This window comes from Gadus chalcogrammus, chromosome 5, assembly GCF_026213295.1.
Source record: "Gadus chalcogrammus isolate NIFS_2021 chromosome 5, NIFS_Gcha_1.0, whole genome shotgun sequence".
Classification (NCBI taxonomy): Eukaryota; Metazoa; Chordata; class Actinopteri; order Gadiformes; family Gadidae; genus Gadus; species Gadus chalcogrammus.
In genome coordinates this window covers 6,847,235-6,870,027 of record NC_079416.1, presented here as the reverse complement: position 1 = coordinate 6,870,027, position 22,793 = coordinate 6,847,235, and the positions used below count along the sequence as shown (strand labels likewise).

The 22,793-nt window shown below is 48.0% G+C and overlaps 1 protein-coding gene across 1 annotated transcript in view; it reads right to left on the bottom strand.

Moving 5' to 3' along the window:
• Positions 1-2,963: 2,963 nt before the first annotated feature.
• Positions 2,964-22,793, bottom strand: part of ralgapa1 (Ral GTPase activating protein catalytic subunit alpha 1) — a 60,889-nt gene continuing 41,059 nt past the window's right edge. Inside the window, exons 42-46 of the mRNA XM_056591010.1 lie at positions 22,389-22,544; positions 18,575-18,733; positions 17,366-17,493; positions 6,665-6,789; positions 2,964-3,128 (exon numbers count right to left, since the gene is read on the bottom strand). Coding sequence (XP_056446985.1) covers positions 2,983-3,128; positions 6,665-6,789; positions 17,366-17,493; positions 18,575-18,733; positions 22,389-22,544 — 714 coding nt within the window. The 3' untranslated portion in view covers positions 2,964-2,982. The remainder of the gene's footprint in view (positions 3,129-6,664; positions 6,790-17,365; positions 17,494-18,574; positions 18,734-22,388; positions 22,545-22,793) is intronic.

The following is a 22,793-nucleotide window of genomic DNA, read 5'->3' as shown; positions in this document are numbered from 1 at the left end:
ATGGCATGCAGCATGTCGAGTCACACAGGCTACACTAGCTTTGTCCCCAAACTGCTCACTGCCTCTATACATTATATATATATATATGTATATATATACACACACAAACACATCTGTTTTAAAGCCATCAAACGCCATCAATTCATTTATACAGGCAATTACAATTTGGCACCCTTACAAAAATTTAAACTATGAATGTTCATGGCAACAACACAACAATATGTCTTATTGGGTCACCAAAGTGTTGGATGATTTTACCTGATTAAACAGCCAACAAAGTATTGTACTAGTGAGTGGCAAGAGGTAAAAAGGGCAAGGTTGCACGAGTGCACACAAGTGCTGACGGGCGTCGAGATGGAACGCCCGGACACCTTCTCCAGTGGAGCACAGACAGTTTAGTGCAGAAGCCAGGGGCACATGGGGTTCACATGTGATGCACGTGTGGTAGTGATGGAGGTGGAGGGACACAGGTATATGGCTCTCATTTTCATCCTCGAAGACGACTACGAATATAAAGTAATGTCGTGAACAAAAATATATTTTAACGTTAGTCAGGAGTGAAATATTCACAAGACTCGCGTCTACAAATGATAAAAAAAAAAAGTTTGAGCTCAATCCATAATGTCATTAGTAAACGGAATCACTTTTCAAAAATATTATGGCGTCTTAAATCCCTTTTTTCTCTCACTTTGGAGAAACAATGGCTATGGAGATAGAAAGAAAATTAATGAGCAATTAAGCTCAGGAGCTGGAGTCTGACTATTGTATTCATGATACGTGACATCATGGGGCCAGGATTTAAATGAAAAAAACAAAAACAAATTGGGGAAGAAATGCAATAGGACAAAAATGGACATGAACTCAATGTAGTCTGTAGAAGCCAAGCAAACGGTACATCTTCAGAAGCGCAAGAATGAAGGTTTCCACTAGTCAGTTGAAGTGCTTAAAAAAATTATAATCGCTTAATATATATATTTATATATATATAAAAACAAAAATATTATAGTAGTGTTTACCCATCTGGAGCGGATATGGGCTTGAGGTTGATTGTTTTTCAGTTTTTATTTTGGCTCTTCTGACTTATTAGTATATACATAACATGTTTCCTCTCTCTGTACACATTTAATAGATATTCATAAACCTATATATTCAATGTATATATCGATGCAGTAAGAAACTCAAGTTCTATACCACATATAAAAATGCCACCAAACTAAAGAGATGCAGCAACATTATTCTTGTTTGGGTCAAAACATACATTACAGTCAATCAAAAAAGCAAGAAAAGGCTTTTTATAATCGTTTTTTTATATAACCAGTTACGTCCTACGAGCTGTAGAATACCTCTCTTTCGTCTAATCACGCTCCCATCCCCTTGTGCTAAGCATTGCTCAAAGCGCTGTGCTGAGGGAACAGGCGGGTATATGCATTTACTCAGCATTCTTTTGGTTGAATTTTAAATAAAAAATAAATTTCTCAATTGTCAATTTGATGAAAAGATTTCCTTCAGAAACCAAATGGATTGACCTTCAGTTTAATAGCGCTGTCGCATAGCAGCACTTCCGAGGGATAATGCACAAGTGTTTTACTGGAAAGGGTGGGGTGATAAGGGTTGCCTAAATATGGCCTCATGCTGCACCGAGCACAAGAAAAGGGCCGATGGGACTTTAATAGGTCTTAGTTTCTCCTTGCAAAACAATTGTCCAAGTTTGATAGAGCAAAGCATTTTCTTTTACCATTGCAGAGAGGGAGAATAAAATAATACAATATGTACAAGTTTGCCATATCCCCTGTTTACAATGCACACAAAATACATCTACATGTAGCTCCTGTCCACAAATACAGTTTTACTTGTCTTTGTCCGAACGTGTCTTTATCCGAACTGATTTTATCATCTAGGGGCTGAGCGAAATACATGCAAAAATGTCAATATACTCCCCACTATTGTCAGTTTGCGACCAGACCATAGCAATCAAATGAGCGGCGCTTTTCAAACCACACAGATCATCATTGCACAATACCTTTCCTACGCCAGTTTTGGCGCCGTCGCTAACCCCCGGCGGGACAGAGCGATATGAGGTGGCGTGGCACACGACGCAGAGGGCAACCCCCTTATGGCGCAGAGAGAACCCACTGGAGGTGTAAAGGAACAGGGCGGCACAGTACAGCATGGAAGCACAGGAGTGTGAATGGGAAATGGATTCTATAGTGAGCTGTGTAAAATGGAGGCGTGCTGGACAGGTGGAACTCACGAGGGACAAGTCGCTTCTTCACTCAAAGTCCACCGTCATTGGCTACCATGCGGGGTGAGGGCTCCCCATTGGCTGTGACTGTGGCCGACTGGCACACCCTGCTGGCTATGTTTGTTTGTCCGACAAAAATCCCAAACCATTTTCCCCGTTAAAAACGCACAGAAACACACACACACGATGGTGAACAATTGCCTGAATGGACCTCTAAACGCTATTCTAAACGGAAAAAAAAAATATATCACAGTGAACATAGCACAAACGCTCTTCCCTTTCACGCCCGCAAGACATAAGATCACAACAAATTACCTTGATCATGTGATATCGATTTCTCTTCTCAAGGTTATTTTACATCCAATAACATCTTGAGGAATCCCGACTTTAGCTTTTCTGCACTTCCGAAGGCAACCGACAGGCACCTATACACGTGACACCGCTCCGACAGGTGGTCTAGCCCTGGTCACGGCGTCACCGGTTGACACCCGATGGGGAAGCCAATCCGGGGTCAGTCCCAGAGCCGAGTCAGCCCCTTATCAGCCAACAGTACAGCCAGTCGATGACGGCTATGAACAAAAGACACCCTTTGCTGTGTTTTGCTGCGGTGGAGGTGGTTGGCAAAGCAGTGAAATATATTAGAACGACACACGTGCGTATGTGTGTCTATGTGTAGAGTATTGTAGTGTAGTGGGTGGGGGGGGTGGGGGGGGGGGGAGAAGGGGGTCGACTCCTCTTGCTCAGGTCTTGTTGGCCGATCCCGACGAGCGCCTCAGCTTCATGGACATGCGGCTCTTGCTAGTCCGAGGAGACATGGGCGAGGGGGAGTCGCCCCCGACCTCCCCCAGAGCCGGACTTTCTCCCCGAAGAATCTCGAGGCAGGAGCCTGAGAGAGAGACAGGTCGGTGGAGGAGGAGGAGGAGGAGGAGGTAAGGGGAGGATGGAGGGAATGTAGGACGAAGAAGGAAGGGGGGAGGGGGGGGGTAGAGGATGAATAAGACAAAAAGGAATTTCCCAGATATTACAGTGCTGCCCCACAACCTACTAATCCCACCGCTCCACCCACCGCTCCACCCCCCCCCCCCCACCCACCCCACCCACACACACACACACACACACACACACACACACACACCAGGGAGTAATAAGGTAGGTTCTCATTCCAACACGTTCTTATGAAACACCACGACACAGAGGGACAGAAGCGCTCGATCTGGCAGAGACAGAGTGCTGGACAGTGGTAGATGGGATAAGGGGAGGCAAACAAGTGAAGCCACCGGACACAGAAGAGAGCCGTGACAGGACAGAGTGGGGAGAGGGGGGACAGCAGGGGTGCCCAGGAGCTACGGCAAAGTGGCGAGGCGATGAACCGCACTACGGAAACTAACCCTTCTCTAGATGCCTTGCTGGGTGCCCTTTTTGTTCCTACGTCTTGGAGCTCTAAGGGTAGGAAATGGGCGAAGGAGTAGGAATCTTCTACCCCAGCCTACAGAGCACACTACACGTTCCGAGCAGGGACTAGGCGAGGAGGTTAAGGAGCAGCTCTATGCTAGGATTTGCCACCTGACCACCTAACCATTTCTAACCTACAGGTCAGAAATTGTTCTTAGTAGGAAGCCACTGAAGCTGGTCTCGAGTGGCTGCAATGTACGCCTCAATAAGAGACAAACCATTTGTCTGCACATGAAACTGGCCATTTCTGTCAAGAATGTGTTCTTTATATACAAAGATAATAGCATTTATGCTACTATGAATCTGGTTAATCCAGACAAAGAAGACCATATAACACCATGATCATTTTGGAAACTGCGCAAATTCAATATTTGTGGTTTTGAAGGCCAATTTCAACCTTTAGGTGGCAATACATTTAAACATGGGTGTAGCCTCCCTTCTAATAAAAACAGTGGAGGGGCTATTAGGGTTGATAGACGACTCAGGGCAACTTGTCGGCCTCACACCGTACCATTCGCAGCTTGCGTGAAATACTTTGTGTTTGAGGCCCTTTCCCTTGACCCTAAGCAGGCTCAAGCCGTCCAGAGGCTTAGGAACCATCAGGTAGGACACACTACTGTCCTCTGGAGAGGAGACGAAGAAGAGCGATAGAGGGGGGAAAAAGAAAAGACAAACACAGAAAATAACATTAGACCGAAAGAGACGGAGTGCACGGAACAGAAATAGAGAAACAAATTCAACGTAGACGAGAGGAACGCCAGCGACAGCATGAGGGACGAAGAGATGGTTAAAAGAAAATAGACAGACATAAATAAAGAGGCCAACAAGAAGCATGAAAATAAAAAGCAGGATATTAAGTTCAAGAAAACACAGAACAAACACACAGACACGGATATACAAAACAAACACACACTTCTGCCGGATTAACTCTTCTCAGGAAGCACATAATCCTTGTACCACAACAATAACCACTTACCAAATAAGCACAACAACCAGATAATTCAGAAAACAAGTTTTGTTTGCCATTGCCATGTGTGTCAGCGCGTGTGCACCTTTGTGTGTGCGTGCCAAAGTGTGGACACGTTTGTGTAGGCGTGGAGCTCACGCTGCTATTGGGCTACGTCATGCCAGGTCAAAAACCAGAGGACGACCATTAACAACAGTTCAGAGCGACAACGAGGTTTGAGGAAAGGCAGTAAGATCTCCACAGTAAATGATTTAGATTTCATGGCTAGGAGTGACTTGACTTGAGGCATTTCCAGTCTGTACACTCTACACCAACATTTAATCGAACAAGCCAAATCCAATTTGAAAAATCATCTTCTGGGCGAAGGTGTCATTTTATATTAGGAATAATTTGTTTACATTTTATGGAGAAGTCCTCTGTGGATCATCAACCTCGTAGAAGCTTTGACTGAGAGGAAGAGGTGGTTGAGGGAAACACACAGACTGGTGTGACAGGCACTATCTGATCATGTTCTTAAAGAGCGACACAAGAAGGCTGTTCCCCCAGACTCTACGCACAGACTGGTTGAGAACGACACAGCACGTCTGGACGATGGAAGGAAGAAGGTGGAGACCGTGGAAATGAAAGAGTATGCAAGACCAGACCGTACAGAGACAAGTAGAATGGTGCAAGGAAGAGCCAATCAGAACGGGACGTGTTACTCATGTGATCAGGCTTACCTTTTAGCTATAGGCAAGTGAGACATTACGATCTAAAGGAAGTGGGAGGGGGGAGGAAGGGACAAATAAATAAAATAAACACAAAACAAAATGGTAAAATTCACCAAAGAAAGGACAATAGTAAAAAAAAAGAAAAAAAAAAGGCAAGAAGGCTCGATCCCTGTTGTTAAAGATAAATGACCTGTGAATTAGTTTCAGAGCAAGAGTTATTCAGAACGGTATTGAACAGTGTAAATCCCACCCACACATATGGGATAGTACCTGTTTATCTACTGTTTTAATATCGTCCAAAATTGTTTTTCAATGAAAGCATCAACAAATCAAAGAAAAATGTGGATCTTTTTGTATTTCTAGGGATAAGCCAAGGCATAAGAAACTTTTGCGGCCATATTAATTATATTTGAATGGCTGTATTTTTGTGTTTCAAGTCTATTCTGGATGAGAGGTGTTCTATTGTTCTGAATAACCCTTTGGGGTAGGAAAAAGATTACCAGCTGACTACTGCACAATCATTTCACACAATTATTCACTGTTGATCAAAAATTATCTCCAGGTCTTGTTGGTCTATATTTTGAGCCTCATAGCATGGAAATGAATGCATTCATTGTTGTTTTCTTGTTTATCAGAGAATTTAACTTTTTATATGTAATACATGCCTTTTGGGGCTGTTAAGATCACAGAACCAAACAACAGCACGGGGTTATAGTGAGACAACCATTAGAATAAAGATTAAAATACACATACACACACACACACACACACACACACAAATGTCAGTGTGAGCCCATCACGATATCTAACGCTGGATCCGAGACTCTCCAACAAAGATGGGAAAGATAAGAAAAAAATAATAAATAACTGAAGAGGTTACGAGAGAGAGAGAGAGAGAGAGAGAGAGAGAGAGAGAGAGAGAGAGAGAGAGAGAGAGAGAGAGAGAGAGAGAGAGAGAGAGAGAGAGAGATGCAGTCCGCGATAGCGCCTGCTTTATGTACAAACTAAAATATAAAGGTACTTTTATAACCTGTAGGATTTATTTGTGCTGAAAAAAATAGATACGATTAGACATGATTGAATAAGAGGATTACAGCGATTTTAAGAAACAGCAAAAAAAAAACAGACTATTTTGACTGAAACGTTTGCCCCCCCCCCCCCGTCACCACGTCTCATTGACCTAACTCCACTCTGCGGTCGTCAGTGTGAATCACACCGAGCGACCGCCCAGAGCGACCGAGCACGACATGCAGACGGCCGCGTTAGAGCTCAGCGAGCGTACTGACGTCCTACCTGCGTCAGAGGGGGGGTGCGTGCAGGGGGCGGGGCTGTAGACGCGGGCCGCGTAGTCCTCGAAGGTGGTGGGCTCCTGGTGGTGCAGGACGATGGTCTCCAAGTAGCGGGAACGCTCCTCGTAGCTGAGGTCAAAAGGTCAAGGAGCAACAACATCCCTTCCCCCCCCCCCCTCCCGTCCCCGGCAGTGGAATTGAACCCCTACGTTTTAAACTGCCGACAACGTGATTAGAGTTGGATTACGCGTAACCTGGTTAATAGAATGATATTTTCTCCTCCTGTGCTCGTACCCATTGATCTGCCAGGGATAACCGCTCCCGGGGACCCCAGGGGCCGATAACGGTGCGAGCGGTGCGGCCGCTCCGGGGCCCCCCGGGCCCCTGCCACGCACACGCCTGCTCCGGCTCAAGCCGTCAGTGTGTGTTGCCGTGGCGTCGACGAGATGAGCGAAACGAGGTGATCTGAAGGAGGGCGGACGTACCCGTCGACAGCGTCGCCGTCACCGTGCCGACAAAGTCGGCGGGGGCACGGGCTGAGGGGGGGGGGGGGAACGTGACACGTGTGCGCGTGAATTTGTGTGTTACAGGTGTAGATCACCGTATGATGAGATCAGGCTAATAAATGCTCCGTTCAGAATGAAGCCAGCCCGTGGACACTAATGCTTGTTTATCTGTGCGTGTACGTCGTTGTGTGTCTGTGTGTGCGTGCCTGTCTACGTGAAAGGCTTAGCTTTCTAATGGGCTTCCATGGGCTTCTCTATTGGGTTAGGAGCGCATCTCTATGGGCTCAGAATGAGCCGATTCTGGTCTAATGGCGACTGATCTGGTTAAAGGGACAATGACAAGAGCGCGGTGTGGCTCCTCTATCACCAGGCGGCAGACGGCAACACATGAGAGGGAGAGAGGGAGATAAGTTAGAATCTGGTGAATGGGGGTTGGGGGGGTCATATGGATGGTGATCACGGGGGCCGGAGTGTAAAACAATCACATGAAAGGAGACAAAGACCAGGTACTGAAAAGACATGGGCCAAACTATTGCAGCCGATCCAGCATGCTGTACCTCAAGGCGCGCGGCGTAGGGGAAGGGATGGATGGGGGAGGGCGATGAGAGGGGGAACCTGTTGAGGAAAGAGCACAACGATGAACGGGGGGGGGGGAGGGTGTGGGAGGAGAGGTGAAAGAAAAGGGGGGGTGGGGGGGGGGAAGGAAACAAAAGTGGCAGAACTAGCAGGGGAGGGTAGGAAGGGTGTGACCTGAGCCGTGATCGCCTGTAGGGTTAGTGGGGGGGTCGGGGAGTCTGAGGAGGAGGTGAGCAAGGGGGCCGGGATCAGACGGAGAGATGCTGAGGAAGATATTCTGGTAATAGCCCTCTGGGGAGGTGTGTGTGTGTGTGTGTGTGTGTGTGTGTGTGTGTGTGTGTGTGTGTGTGTGTGTGGTGTGTGTGTGTGTGTGTGTGTGGTGTGTGTGTGTGTGTGTGTGTGTGTGTGTGTGTGTGTGTGTGTGTGTGTGTGTGTGTGTGGATCGGAGCGGTGTGAGAATGAGAGACATCCGCAGTCACAGCCGGACGTCCAGGCGGCCGGGGTCTGCCTCGCCGACCCGGGTGTGTGTGTGTGCGCCTGCGATTGGCGCCGTTTGACTTTTCCTGCCCAAACCACCTTCCCGCCTCAGCCTCCAGCTGAGAGCGTGAGAACACGTGTGTGTGTGTGTGTGTGTGTGTGTGTGTGTGTGTGTGTGTGTGTGTGTGTGTGGTGTGTGTGTGTGTGTGTGTGTGTGTGTGTGTAAGGGGGAGAGGGAGCGAGAGAGAGAGCACAATTCGCAAAATCCACTTCACAATGGTTATGAGAGGTTTATCCTGAAATCACATGATTTAGAATCAATGATTTAGTGGAAAGTGGTTTATTTTTTTATTTCATCTCGTCATTGGGAAGTTTAGTTTGGTTTAGTGATGCATAAAGATTAAAAAAAATCGTGTTGTTCGATTCAGATCACACTTCATAACATAGTTTATGGTCACCTTGTGGCTCGAAGAGGATTAACCTGCAGTCGTTCAGCTCACGCTGAGGGGTTCTGTGATATAAAGATGTCATCCCCACAGATAACATCAAACTGAGAGCTCGCCATAGAATCTGCGATGGCAAGACCACTCACACACACACACACACGGCTGCGATTAACGACACCACCATTGTGTTCTTTTCTCCCCCGCCACCTCTCAGTGTCTGAAATCTCGGCCCACCCTCCCACCTGGGTTCACGTTTGAGGCCCCCGGTCACCTTGTCACCGCGACAACACATGTCCTTTCCGATGAGCAGAAAGGGTGCAGTGATCACAACAAGAAGAGATCAGAGATCAGAGATCAGAGATCAGAGACACACACACACACACACACACACACACACACACACACACACACACACACACACACACACACACACACACACACACACACACACACACACACACACACACACACACACACACACAAAGCAGCGGGGTGTCTCTGAGATTCAACAAGTACTTACAGGTGAGGTCTTGAGGTCAGGTGAAACGCACGTTTGAAAGAAAACACGAATTCAAAAGCCACTTTGGTTTCTTTATTTCAGGACGGCGTTAGACATTTCAAAAGGCCTGCTGGGAGCTGTCCATTCAGGAAGTACCATGGAAACACAACAGAAAAGGTTTCCACGACCACCTTACACACTCATCGGTAAGGTGGTTGTGGTACGGTCAGCCAGTTACCTCCACTTTATCCTGTCTGATTTAATACACATATTGTACCGCAAGTCGAGGCACATCAAAGTCTAAACCAGACGAACAGGGAGGTGGACAAGATAAAGAGGGAGGAAATGGGGAAAGAAATGCTCCCAGACGGAGCCTCCATCCATGTCCAACGCCTTCCTACCAGCGGACCTTACTTTCAGGTCACCGTAATTGACATCCATGAGGCCGCGTGGAAAAGAACATGCATACAAGAGAACGAGAATATGTGCCCATGTGAATAAATAAATATAGAAATAAATGAGAGAGCGACCAGAGCAGACCCCAAGAAGAGAGAGTGAGAGAAAAAGGAGCTCTTTTGTGTGGTGTCACAAACTCATCCTCTCGCCCGTCTGAAAAGAGCCGGGAGGCGAGCAAAGTACCGGTGCCCTCTTCGCCCCCCCCACCAACCAGCCCCCTGCCTCTCCTCCTCCTCCTCCTCCTCCTCCTCCTCTATCCCTCCCGTCGAGTGCTCATTGTGGTGCCCTCGCCTCGTGCGATCGCGCTGGAGCGAGGATGGGGGGGCTTGTTAGCACATCAGGAGGCTGGGAGCACTGCTGGGTGAGCCTGTGTGCGTGTCTGTCAAAAACAGAGATAAAATGTGCTGTGCGCCGCGACGTGCAGCGGGCGTATATCCGTGTGCGTTTGTGTGTGATTGTGCGTTTGCCCGCGTGGACGCGCATGCACAGCTTGCTTCACGAAAACATAGGTGCGCGAGTGTGTGTTTGCGCGATTTCCTTCGTTTGAGTTTTGTGAGACGGACGTACAAATGTAGAGGGACACGCACATCTCCAACACGTTTTTCCCGGCACACGCGCACTGAACACACGGTTTCATTCTGTGGAGTATCTCATGTTACCGAGGGTCGAGTCTGGTGGCAACGTTAGATAAGTAGACATGTTCACGTGTTTTATCTCTCGTCGCTTACAAGGACATCCACACAAAGTTCGAATGACAATAAAGACACCGTTTTAACTGTCCTTAATGTGCACTCCTGAACGCTGGACGAGACCCCCCTCCGTCCACACACACACACACACACACAGATACACGCACACGCGCACAGACACACGCACGCGCACAGACACACACACACCTCGCCTATCTGTCGGCCCCACTCTGGGCATTGGAAGGGACAACAGAGAAAAGGGACATCTGAGAGCTAATACAATTGGAAGAGCTTTACAGCGTGTAATGACAAACCTATGTGTGCTCGGCCATGTCTGTGTGGGGGGCTATGCCCCGAGGAACGAGCTAATGGGTTTATATCTTTCTGTGATACCACTGATATGGGGCCCCTGTGATATTACAGCAGGGTGTGTGTGTGTTTGTTGTGTTTTGTTTTTGTGGGGTGTGTGTGTGTGTGTTTCTATATACAATGGACACGAGGGAGATGGGGATAGAGATAGTACGGTCAAATGAATGGCACCATTTATTATTTGCTTTGGGGTGGATTTAACATCACGAGCGAACGTAACAACGCACACACACGTAAAATCAAAAACAAGACTTCTGCCCCTCCCCAATCCTCTCCCCCGCCATATCATCTGCCCCTAACCCAACTCAGAGACAGAGTAACAGAGATAAAAAGTGTGTTGTGTTGGGTTTGTGTGGGGGTGGTGGGTGGGGGGGGGGGGGTTAAAGAGGGGTGGAGATAAAAGGAAAAAGTGAAAAAAATATGTAGTGGGGAAACTGGCTTCAAAAACACATTTTTCTGACCTCGTCATTCCCATCCACAACCACACGCCGTGTGTGGTTGTGTGTGTGTGTGTGTGTGTGTGTGTGTGGTGTGTGGTGTGTGTGTGTGTGGGTTGTGTGGTGGTGGGTGTGTGTGTGATGTGTGTGGGTGTGTGTGTGTGTGTGTTTGTGTGTGTGTGTGTTATTTAATAGGCTTTAAATGAGCACTGACAGCACACACACACACACACACACACAAAACTATAAATATAATAAAAATCGCTACAAGAAGCAGATGTAGCCACGCATCACACATGCAGTGATAGTAATTCTGTTTACGGGCCACATGTCGTCTTTATCTCCGGTCGGACTCGGAAAACAAACACCAGCCACAACAATAAATATTCATTTTCCAACCAGACACACACAAACACACACGCACAGTCACACTGATACATAACCCATTACCAAAATCAATATGGAAGCAAAGTGTTATTACGCTTCGCTACAGATATTAGGTAAGGAGCTATTAACCTGCCCTGCCACTTCTAGCGCCTGCAGCAAGGTGTGAGATGCTGCCCACATATAAACTTGCCCTAGGCCATGTGTAACAAGGGCACGGGCATCATGCTACAATGTCTATGTCTTACATATTGCATGGCCTGCTATTTGAACTAAATATATGCAACTTAAAAGTGTGGACGGGTAAAACAAACCAAGAGGTGTGAAAAATTGTCAAATAGTTGAATCTGTTCGTATCAGCGTAGAGATCTACTGGGCCCGAGACAACAACCGCATGCCAACTCGTACGCCAGTTCCTCTAGTGAGCAGAACGCGCTGTGGGATCTAGATTATGTTTATCTGCGTTATTTTGGCTTTTGAGCACGTCGAACGCTTTGCCAAAGTCTTCCCTCCACCACGGTGACGGCAGTTGTATCCATCCTGTCTCTCTCTCTCTCTCAGACCGGGTCACACACACACACACACACTCCCCCCCCACCACACACACACACACACACACACACACACACACAACACACACACACAAACACACACGGACGGACGCGGATAGTGGGGATGTTTTTGTTCGTCTTGCGTCGCCACAACCATGGGTTCAACAGCGAAATCCATGTTGAATCCCAAGTACCTTGTCAACTTACAGACAGCCACCCACACACACACACACACACACAAACACACACAGATTAGCTCCCACCTGGTCGAAACATAGCCCCCCAGCAGGGGGCCAAGTTTCGACCAGGTGGGAGAAAGCCACTGATGGCAACAACTCATGTCTCTGCACAGCTCCAGGCGGTAGGGCACGCACGCACACACACACACACAAAGACACACACACACACACACACACACACTAAGAGGGTATTCATACGATAAATGTTTCACAGGGTTTGGGGGAGGGAGGGGGTATACATAAAAATCTAACTGAATCAAAAGGTAATATCCAGTATCACACATCTCACTTAGCAGACCTGGTTCCCTAAACCGCAATCTCTGCCTCCTAATGCTAAAGCAATGTCACTTTCCTTACTCGTCCACACGCATCCAATAAGCCATCGCTTGGGTGACGCTAAACGAGGGGTCTAACACACACTCAAACGCACGGCCGGACTGACAATCTGTACAGAGTTCTAGTGTCCACTTGTTTTACAAATGGGTCTGTGTTTTTCTTTATGCTTCGAGAGGATGAGTGTAAACAAAAACCCCAATAATCAGAACAATTTTTTCCAAAATAATTATCAAATGACACAATCCGTTATGAACCGAATCATGATTCATTTCGTTTCATTATTATTATAATTACATTTTGGATTCTCTTCATGAGCGCAGTCACCATTTCCACATCTAGTCAAGTGAAGTAGGAGGTAAATTGTATTTGCACGTCAGCCATTTGCCTTATCGACCATGAGAGCGAGGAGGAACTGCTTCTACTGCTGCTATGAGCCGATGTGGTGTTAAACACAAGACGGTCAACTCGGCAGCAGAGATGAGCCACACAAATCCAGATCCAGATGACTGCTGAGCTACTACTGTCCACAAACACACACAATCATGGTCACACACACACCCACACACACACACACACACACACCCCCACACACCCCCACACACACACACACAGCTCCCTGGGGAGAGGTGCGGGGAGTGATTAGTCGGGACGCCGCACAACCCCCACTTTGGGGCCCCCCTTTTCTTTTCCCACATTGTGCCTTGAGAGGAAACAATTAGACACCTTCCCCCCTCCTCATGGACACACACACAAGCGCACAATTCTGTTATTTCAAACAGACCCTACCAATCTTTCCATTTGCTTAGACTGAACATGTTCATTAAATCTAATCCCAAAACACTTAAGTACACAAAATAAATGTCTGCAGTGGGAGGTTTTATCCCAAAGTCCCTTTACCAATGTGAACACAGCTAGCCCTAAGTGTGTTACAACCGTGACACCGTTGACAGTGCCTCTGTTCCATTTACCTTTTAATCCTGGAAAGGAACACACTCTCGCTGTCACACACAGCAGACTGTAGTATTAGTGGGACAATAGGCTCTGCTGTGGGAGTTGGCAGAGAGACCATGCTGGCCGCTGGGTGTTTGGCCGCCCCTGGTGTGTGTGTGTGTGTGTGTGTGTGTGTGTGTGTGTGTGTGTGTGTGTTGTGTGTGTGTGTGTGTGTGTGTGTGTGTGTGTGTGTGTGTGTGTGTGTGTGTGTGTGTGTGTGTGTTCGCTGAGGTACAATAGCGCAACATGCTCAGAGCTTCCATCATTTCATTGGGACCACAGAGAAAGCACACAGACAGAAAGACCCCCACACACACTATCACTTTGAGCCATATGTTGACCCCAGCTTCACTGTAGCTATCTCTGCCAATCAACTACTAGAGGGGATGTTCACACACACACACACACACACAGTAATTGAGGGTATAAATTATATAATTAAATATTGGAGATACACACACACACACACACACACACACACACACACACTGCGTGAACACACACATAAGAGGCACGAAAGCACAAGCACAAACAACGGCAAAGTAGCCTGTAAAAAATGTACACAAAAACCGCCGCGCGCATACACACATGGGCCCTGGCAGGGAAGAGAAGCTTAGCGCCTCCAACATTGTTTCCCAGAAACTCCCAATCATTCAGGAGCAGATGGAGGGTGTCCTGACACACGCACACGCGGATGACACCAATTCTTCTCTTTTTATAGAAGATATGCAACGTTTTCCCACCGTCGCCTAATATCACACACAAAACAAATTCAAGCATTTTAACAAAACACACACACACACACACACACACACGCACGCACACACACGCACACACACACGCACGCACTGCTATCAGGGGTGTTCAGGCTACATGTGCATACCAGCTGTAAGCGATCTGGCTGCGCGCAGAGTCCCTGACCAACGGGGTCAGCCCATCTACCACAGCCACACAAAAGACCTGAAACCATAGGAACCACTCTCAAACAAAAATACCCTGAGCACTCAACACGTGCAGGCAACGCATTTCCCTACTCAAGAATATGTTCGCCCCTAAGAAATAGCATCACGATGCACTTCAGAGTTGTAACATTTAAAGCTCTAAATGAAATCTCCTATGACAAAAGGCAGTGCAGGGCTCCAAGCCCAGCTGTACGCTATCGTCTGGGCTGGTTTAGGGAAGCCCTCAGCCTTTGGTTCCCTCCAGACAGATGGCTGGGGGGGCGTCTCACCTTGGCCCTCGATCCTCCACTGTGTGTGTGTGTGTGTGTGTGTGTGTGTGTGTGTGTGTGTGTGTGTGTGTGTGTGTGTGTGTGTGTGTGTGTGTGTGTGTGTGTGTGTGTGTGTGTGTGTGTGTGAGAGAGAGTGTCAGTGGGAACTATTGGACAGCGTCTCTTGCTGCAGTGGGCTGATATGTGAGATAGAGCTGCGCTTACACACACACAGCTGCCCTCAGTGGCCTGGCACTGCGTTAGCCCCCCCCCCCCCCCCCCCAACACACACACACACACACACCGAGAGACAGAGGGCGACAGAGAGACAAAGAGAGAGTGTCAGACAGAGAGCAACCGAGAGAGAGAGAGAAACAGATAGCGACCAAGAGAGGTTTCCTGCTGTGTGTGTGTGGTGTGTGTGTGTGTGTGGCTGCAGGCCACCTCAGACTATCTGTACATCATGCAGATACCAGATGCTGGTAGTAGTCTGAAGCAACTCAGTGATCTCGAGGACATGGTGATTGGTAGCAGTACTATCAGGGATTGGGGGGAGTGTGTGGAAGAGGCAGCGGAGAGAGATGGGTGGCTGTGCTGATGGGGCGTGGGGGGGGGGGCTGGTGGGGGAGAACAGTGGGCTGCGTGGCCGACGGAGAAGTGGAGAGTCAATAATGACTGATTACTGTAATTCAGCCTGTCAGAGCCATCGATCCACAGCCACCGCCAGTCAATACTCTGCAGGGGGCTCGGCGGCCACACGCACACGCACACACACAGACGCACACACACATTTGAAACATCGCACTAAAATATGATACACATATATATATATATAAACATATATATTTATATCTTTATCTCTATATACATATAAAAACATATATATTGATATCTTTATCCCTATCTATCTATCTATCTATCTATCTATCTATCTATCTATCTATCTATCTATCTATCTATCTATCTATATTTATCTCTCTGTATCAATATCTCTATCTAATCCTATATCTACATATTTATATATAAATCTCTCTTTAGATCTTATTGTTGCCTGAACGCTGGGGGGAGAGGTTGTTGTTGTTGTGAATCCTTTAAATGGGTTCTCCTGGTCCCGCCGGTTGCCTCCCCCGTGTCTACACTTGAGACCTGACCCCATGCACGGCCCACTCCACTGTGTTCTAATGGAGAAACGCTGGATAGGGGAGGGGCCCAGAGCCCGACCTCTTGGCAGACTGTTCGAAGGGCCTCGCTTGACTTCGGCTGAGCCAGAATTGTGTGAGCCATAGCTTATTGGGCTTGTTTTAAATTTGTCCTGCCCATCCAGCAACGAATACCATGATCGAGTGAACACGCCTTGATGGGAACTCTGAGAGTGACACTCATTCCGGAATAAACACCATTAGTTTATGGCTAGAAAAATGTTTTTGGGACCAAATCATTAATTTCGTATTTACCATGTGCCCCGTACGGTACATTTAAAAAAGTACAATTTACTATGTGTATATATATATATATATACACACACACAGAATGAGAGATGGCAATCAACCCATGGACAGGGCACCAAGGTATTTGTGCATAAGAAAACTATTAGAGATGCACTGATAGGCCGGGGCATCCAAAAGTACATACTCGCGCACGCGCACACGCACACACACACACACACACACACACACACACACACACACACACACACACACACACACACACACACACACACACACACACAGAGGGGTGGGTGGGGATTAGCTATAAACTAGATTCACACACCCGGAGCCAAACAACCTCTCTGTGGAGATGTGTGGCAGAGCATCTTCTTCACTTCCCCGCCCTCCTGTTCCCTTTCCCCCCCTTGGCATAGCCACCCTATCATCCAGAGAGGAGAGGAGAGAGGAGAGAGAAGAGGAAAGGAAAGAGGAGAGGAGAGATGGGTGAGGAGAGAGGGGAGAGAGGGGAGAGGGGGTAGGCGAGACGAGACGAGAGAGGAGAGGAAGGAGAGAGGAGAGAGGACAAAGAGGAAAGGAGAGGGGAGAGAGAGGAGGAAAGTAGAAAGAAGACTTTAGGAGAGAGGAGAGGAGAGAGGAGAGGATAGGAGAGAGGAGAGGATAGAGGAAAGGAGAGAGGGGAGGAGATCGAGCGGGGATAGGAGAAAAAAGAGAAAGAGAGATGAGAGAGGAAAGGAGAGAGAAGAGGGGCCCAGAAAGGAGTGAGGAGGTGAGAGGATACGACAGGAAGCAGAGAAGAGGGAGAAGCATTATAAAAGAAACTTGCTTCAAGAGTTTAATGTATTTTGACAACTGCTCACTGGCATTGTGTGTGTGTGCGTGTGCGTGTGTGTGTGTGTGTCGTTGTGTTTGTTTGCGCAATTGTTACTTTAAAAAGGGGTCAGATACGGAGCAAGTTCGATCGCGAATCCTGGGCTGCCATCCGATGAAACAGACAAACCGGAGGTCTGCCTGTCCCAACACCCATTAGTGTCAGCGCTGTTCTGGGTGAATGCCTGGAGAGATGGAGCGCACCGAGAGCCGATCAAAGGATACAAGTTCTGGTAGAGTGGGATCAGAGACTTGAGGGCCCGGCTGGCGTTGATGGCGGTGGCCCTGACCATCGTGGGCAGGATCTTCATGTCCACTATGGCGCCGTCAAACAAGGGCCCGAAGAACGGCACCTAGAGAGTGAGAGAGAAAGAGCGCGAGAGAGAGAGAGAAAGAGCGAGGGAGAGAGAGAGAAAGAGCGAGGGAGAGAGAGAGAAAGAGCGAGAGAGCGAGAGCGAGAGCGCGAGAGAGAGAGAGACAGACAGACAGAAAAGAGAGGCACAGGAACGTTATTAAAAAATAACCCATAAAATTAAACAAACACACAAAGAGTTGGGAGTGTGGATCGAGTGTATTACGGACTGCGTGAATGTCCCCCTTTGTCCAACGTAAACCATTCATGCCATCTGCAGTTCACAGAACAGAAGTTAGCATTTAATTGATTTGTGGTCAATTACATTTTTGCTAAAAGTTTTCGACTTGCATGCACTCGTGGGGGAGTGAGGCCTTGGCCAGACGGGGACCACAGAGAAAAGGCACGGGTTGAATGACTCTAATGTCATCTAAAGGGTTACCTAACTCTGTCGTGGGCCATTATAGCTAAGCCCTTTGGATGGCACTCCATCATTTTGAGAGTGGAAAAATCTGCAAAAGACAATAATGACCATCATTTCTGGACATAATCGGATTGGGTCGGGCAAAATGACCTCTCCACCGATCCACTATCTTCCAGAATCCATGGCCAAAGTTGTTTATAAAAAACAAACGACCTTCACATCATTTCACTTGCTTTGGGGTCTTGTCTTTATTCGGTCGATGATTTAATTAATGTTTGGTTCTTGAAGAATGAGGGAGAAGGAAAAAAACAAACACAGGATACGGCGCAGCGCAGTGATAGACAAAGAGCAAGAGCCCGACGCACTGCGTGATCGAGTTAGGCTTTGGGACCCGAAAGGGAATTATGTTATCAGCGCTGGGGCTTTCGTTTAATGTCTGCTACATGAACCAGAGCTCCATGACTCTTGAGGGGAAAGTGACTCGGGGCTCAGAGTGTGTTTGCGTGTGCGTCTGTGTGTGCGTGTGTGCGTGTGCGTGCGTCGGGGTGGGGGGAGGTCACCAGGGTCCTGGATTGTTGAGCAGTCTGCAGACATATCTACAGTCTGGCACGACGCTGTAGAGGAAGCGATGCGTTAGTGCGTGTGGGCGTGTCCCTACCTCGGGTTTCTTGAGGATGTGGACGGAGTACATGTGGTTCTTGACGGGGTAGATGACGATGAGCACATCCCCGAACTCGGTGGGGATGATGCCGCGGCGGTAGTCACGCGAGTGCTCCGACCACACGATGTGCACCTCGTCGTTTCCCAGGTGCCTCAGCTGTAGAGAGAGGGGAGTTATTATTATTTTTAATGATTTATTTTTCTCTTTTTATGCTTTATCATGAGCGAGACAGAAAGGAAGGTGTGGGATATAGAGGGGAGGACATGCAACGAAGGGATCGAACCCGGGTCGCTGCGGTCAGGACTGGGCCTTAATGGTACCCGCTGTACCCGGTGAGCCACCGGGGCGCCCTGAGAGAGGAGTTAGTACCCAACAACATACGCCCCGGCGGTTATGACATAACATTATGGCATAGTGAAAGATAAGAAGATCATGAAATACAAGGAAGCTAAATGAGCTCCTCCAAAAAGCCCTGTTCAGATCAAAGACGTGTGATGAAAGCGTTTTCAGCTGGCGACTGCTCACAAGAGAATCACAAGATAACGTTGAGGCCGATTTATGCCGGGAGCTGGTTTTTGGATGCATTGGCTCATCCAAAAAACAAACCCATACTTCAGGGACTGTATTTCACTTGGAGGAAGACTGATGGAGGATAACGCTGCACTCAATGTTGTGTTCCTTGATCCACCATGGTTAAACAGTGGGGCAATGCGTAGACACCCTCAATACATTGTATAATCACACTGCGATTTGAAAAGGTAAATCCCCTCGAGATGCCATTCAGAGTCTTCTACTAAATTTGCTCACCCGGTACAAAGACCCAGAGACTGTAAACAAGAGCGGACTTCCGAGGGCAAGCCATGAATCCTTTCCCAAGCAGTGTTTTCAGAACTTTCAGACGTTATTCCAATGCATCTTCATCATCGCACAGACTGTATAACTCAAGTGAACCACAAGACCAAGTCGCTATCAATCATGATGAAAACATTTAGAAACAATGTGAGGAACTTCTTACATCTAACTTCATCCAACCTTTGAGGAAGGGAGGGAGGGATTGAGGAAGAGACAGAGACAGAGAAAGATCAACTTAACTCAAAGAGGACATATCATGTCCCGCCCCCAAAACCCCCCTCCACCCAGCTTGGGAGTCTGGATTCCCACCCAGACAGTTTGTATCCATCACAACCTCAAGGCTCTTGGTGTGCACCATGCGTGTGTGTGCATGTGTGTCTGAGAGAAAGCCATGTAGGTGTCCCTGTGCGTGATCGAGTGAGCGCACGGAGGTGGTGACAGCGGGGCAAGATGGAGTACACTTTAGAAAGACGGAGTACGTGCTGGTAGATTGATGAGGTCAAGACTGGTGTCTGTCTCTTTGTGTGAGTGTGTGTGTGCGTGTTTGTGTGTGAAATGTCAAGGTTAATGACATGGCTGTTGACAGTCTGTAACACAGCCCACTGAAGGAATACAGTATGTTAAGGTACAAGACACAGCCATCTCGCCCTGAAGGCCACTAGAGGGACAGACATATACGCTGAGAACTAGAATATTGTCCTGAAGTGTAAGTAAGTCCTGTGTGTGAGTGTGTGGGGCAGAGGATGGATGCAGATGAGAGGGCGGCCCAGTCTATGTATTTATGTGTGTGACATTAGCTTTGGTTGTAGACATTTATCATCTACTGTGTATACATGCCTGTGAGTGTGCGTGCATTTGTCTGCCAAAACATCCGCGAGCCAATGTCTATCACTGATGCTTGTTCTTGTGTGTGGGCACATGTGGAGATTTGTGCATCAATCCTTAGAGCTTTGGTGTGCGTGTGTGTATGTGTGTGTTTGTGTAGTGTGGCTATCAGCTGATCAGGGAGAATGATGTGTCACACCAGGCACGGGTAATCCAATCAGGAGCCTGCAGCAACGTGATAGGCCATGAAGCAGGAAGTATGATCAGATTAGAGGGACATTACTGCCATGTACAGAGCAGCCAGCGCCCAGGGTGGCAGGGAAGGGAGGGGTGGGGACAGACGCACACGCACACACGCAAACACAAAGCCCACTAGACTTATGGATGTTGTCATGAAAAGTATTAATTCAATCTAATGTACACATATTTATAGCGCCTTTCAAGGGATCCAAATAAAAATAAATGAAAGACATGTACTAGAGACCATAAGCATTGATGAACAGGCAAATGTTTGGTTGTTTGTTAAAAGTGTTTGTTGCATCGTTGTGGATCTTTGCGGGGAGTGAGTCCCAGAGGGTGGGAGCTACACTGCATGCTCTGATGGTTTAGTGCTCAGATAGAGCTGTGTGTCGTCGGCCTCGCGGTGGAAGCTGAGACCGGGGTAGTGGGGGATCGGACCACGGCGGAGAATGCAGACGGTAAGGCGGAGGGATCCGAGTGCAGAGCCTTGGGGACCGCCTTGGTAGAGGGGGGGAAAGGGTTCATAGAGCTCGTGGTTTGGTATCTCCTGATATAGAGCTTCGACAGGATATTGATGAGAAAGGAAGGTTGGAGCCTCAAAAAAAGGCCTTTTGAGGATAGGGTGACTGCGGCCATTTTGGAGCAGACAGATTATTTTATTAATTAAAGATCTATTTTTGAAGGCTTTATCCTTTTTAATGTAGAGTAAGACAGAAAGGTATGAAAGATAGATGGGAACACATGCAGCAAAGAACCGCCGGGCAGGAATCGAACCACCGGGTTGCCCCTCATGACAGATTCTAAGGAGGAGAGGATAACGTCTACCATGATGGGACACAGAATAGGTAGGCATGCCTTAACCAGGGCTGTGGAACATCCCTTACAAACCATGTAATGCGGTGTGGTTCCAATAGAGGACATATTGTGTGTACAAGCAGATATTGGAAAATTGTGTATGAGGGAATGTGTTGTTTATGAGGGAACTGTAATTACCCAAATTACAACCCATGAAACCTGCGTGTGTGAGTGTGTGTAATTAGTTGCCTCCCCCTCCTCCTTTCAGCAACAGAATAACAGGAGGGGAAGTGAAGGCAACCACAATTGGTTTTCTTATTATTGCTAATTACTCTTCTTTCCCCCTTTTCACACACACACACACACACACACACACACACACACACACACACACACACACACACACACACACACACACACACACACACACACACACACACACACACACACACACACACACACACACACACACACACACACAACCCCTGTGGTGCTTTTGAAAGCAGAGCTGGGATGGAGGAGCTAAAGGACATGTGCAGTCCTACTGTCCTGTGCTGTCCTGCTCGTTAACAACAGCGTGCCAAACCACAGGAGCCTCCACTCCTGCTTTCTCCATCGCCATCTTCTATTTTGTTCTTTTTTTCTGTGCCACAAACAGCCGCTGAACTGCACGTGGCCGGCGCATGTTGGCACGCTAGTCTCCACGGCGATGACTACTGAGGTGGCAGCTCCATCAGCTATAACCCCGTCCTTTTGTTTGCAATCCCCTAGACGCTGTACTCTGTCTTTTCGGACGTATGAGGACAATGAGCTACGGGCCGAATCCGAGAAGCGCGGAGAAAGAGAGTAAACGTCAGAGCGGGAGAGACGTACTGTGGAGAGAAAGACGAGGATCAATAGCAGGGAAGATGGGACCAAGTAGACCGAGAAGGGTTCGTACTGAGGCACAGCCAGTCGGCCGACCTGCGCGGTGGGCGGGGCTGCGATGGAACAAGGTGAGACGGCGCAGTGGAGCCAATTGACACACATTGACCAGGACGATCTGTCGCGTCGGGCCGTGGTGTGGAGAGCGGGGGGGATGGGGGAGAGCGGCGCGTACCTTCTTGGTGAGGTTGTGGTCCTGGTCCGGGGGCATGCGCGTGGACACGTGGAAGACCACCTCGGTGGTGGAGGTGGCGAAGTAGGGCGTGGTCATGCCTGTGCTGTGGTTCCTCTGCAGGCCGCCCATGAAGCCGCAGTGACTGGTCAGGTCCACCTGGAGACACGACAGAGCCTTACGTCGCCTTCACCCCCACACCACTGACTCAACCACATTGTTTTATTAAGGTAACATTTTTAGAAATGCGCATTGACTGTTAAAAAAGTCCTTAAAGTAAGATTTAAGAGCTATACTTTGATTCAGTGGTTAAAAATGACATAGCTCTGCGTCGGCTGTGAGTGAGTGATATGTGCTGGGATCTGTTTTGAGTTGAGCCTATGAATAAGCTAATTTGGATTTCAGACC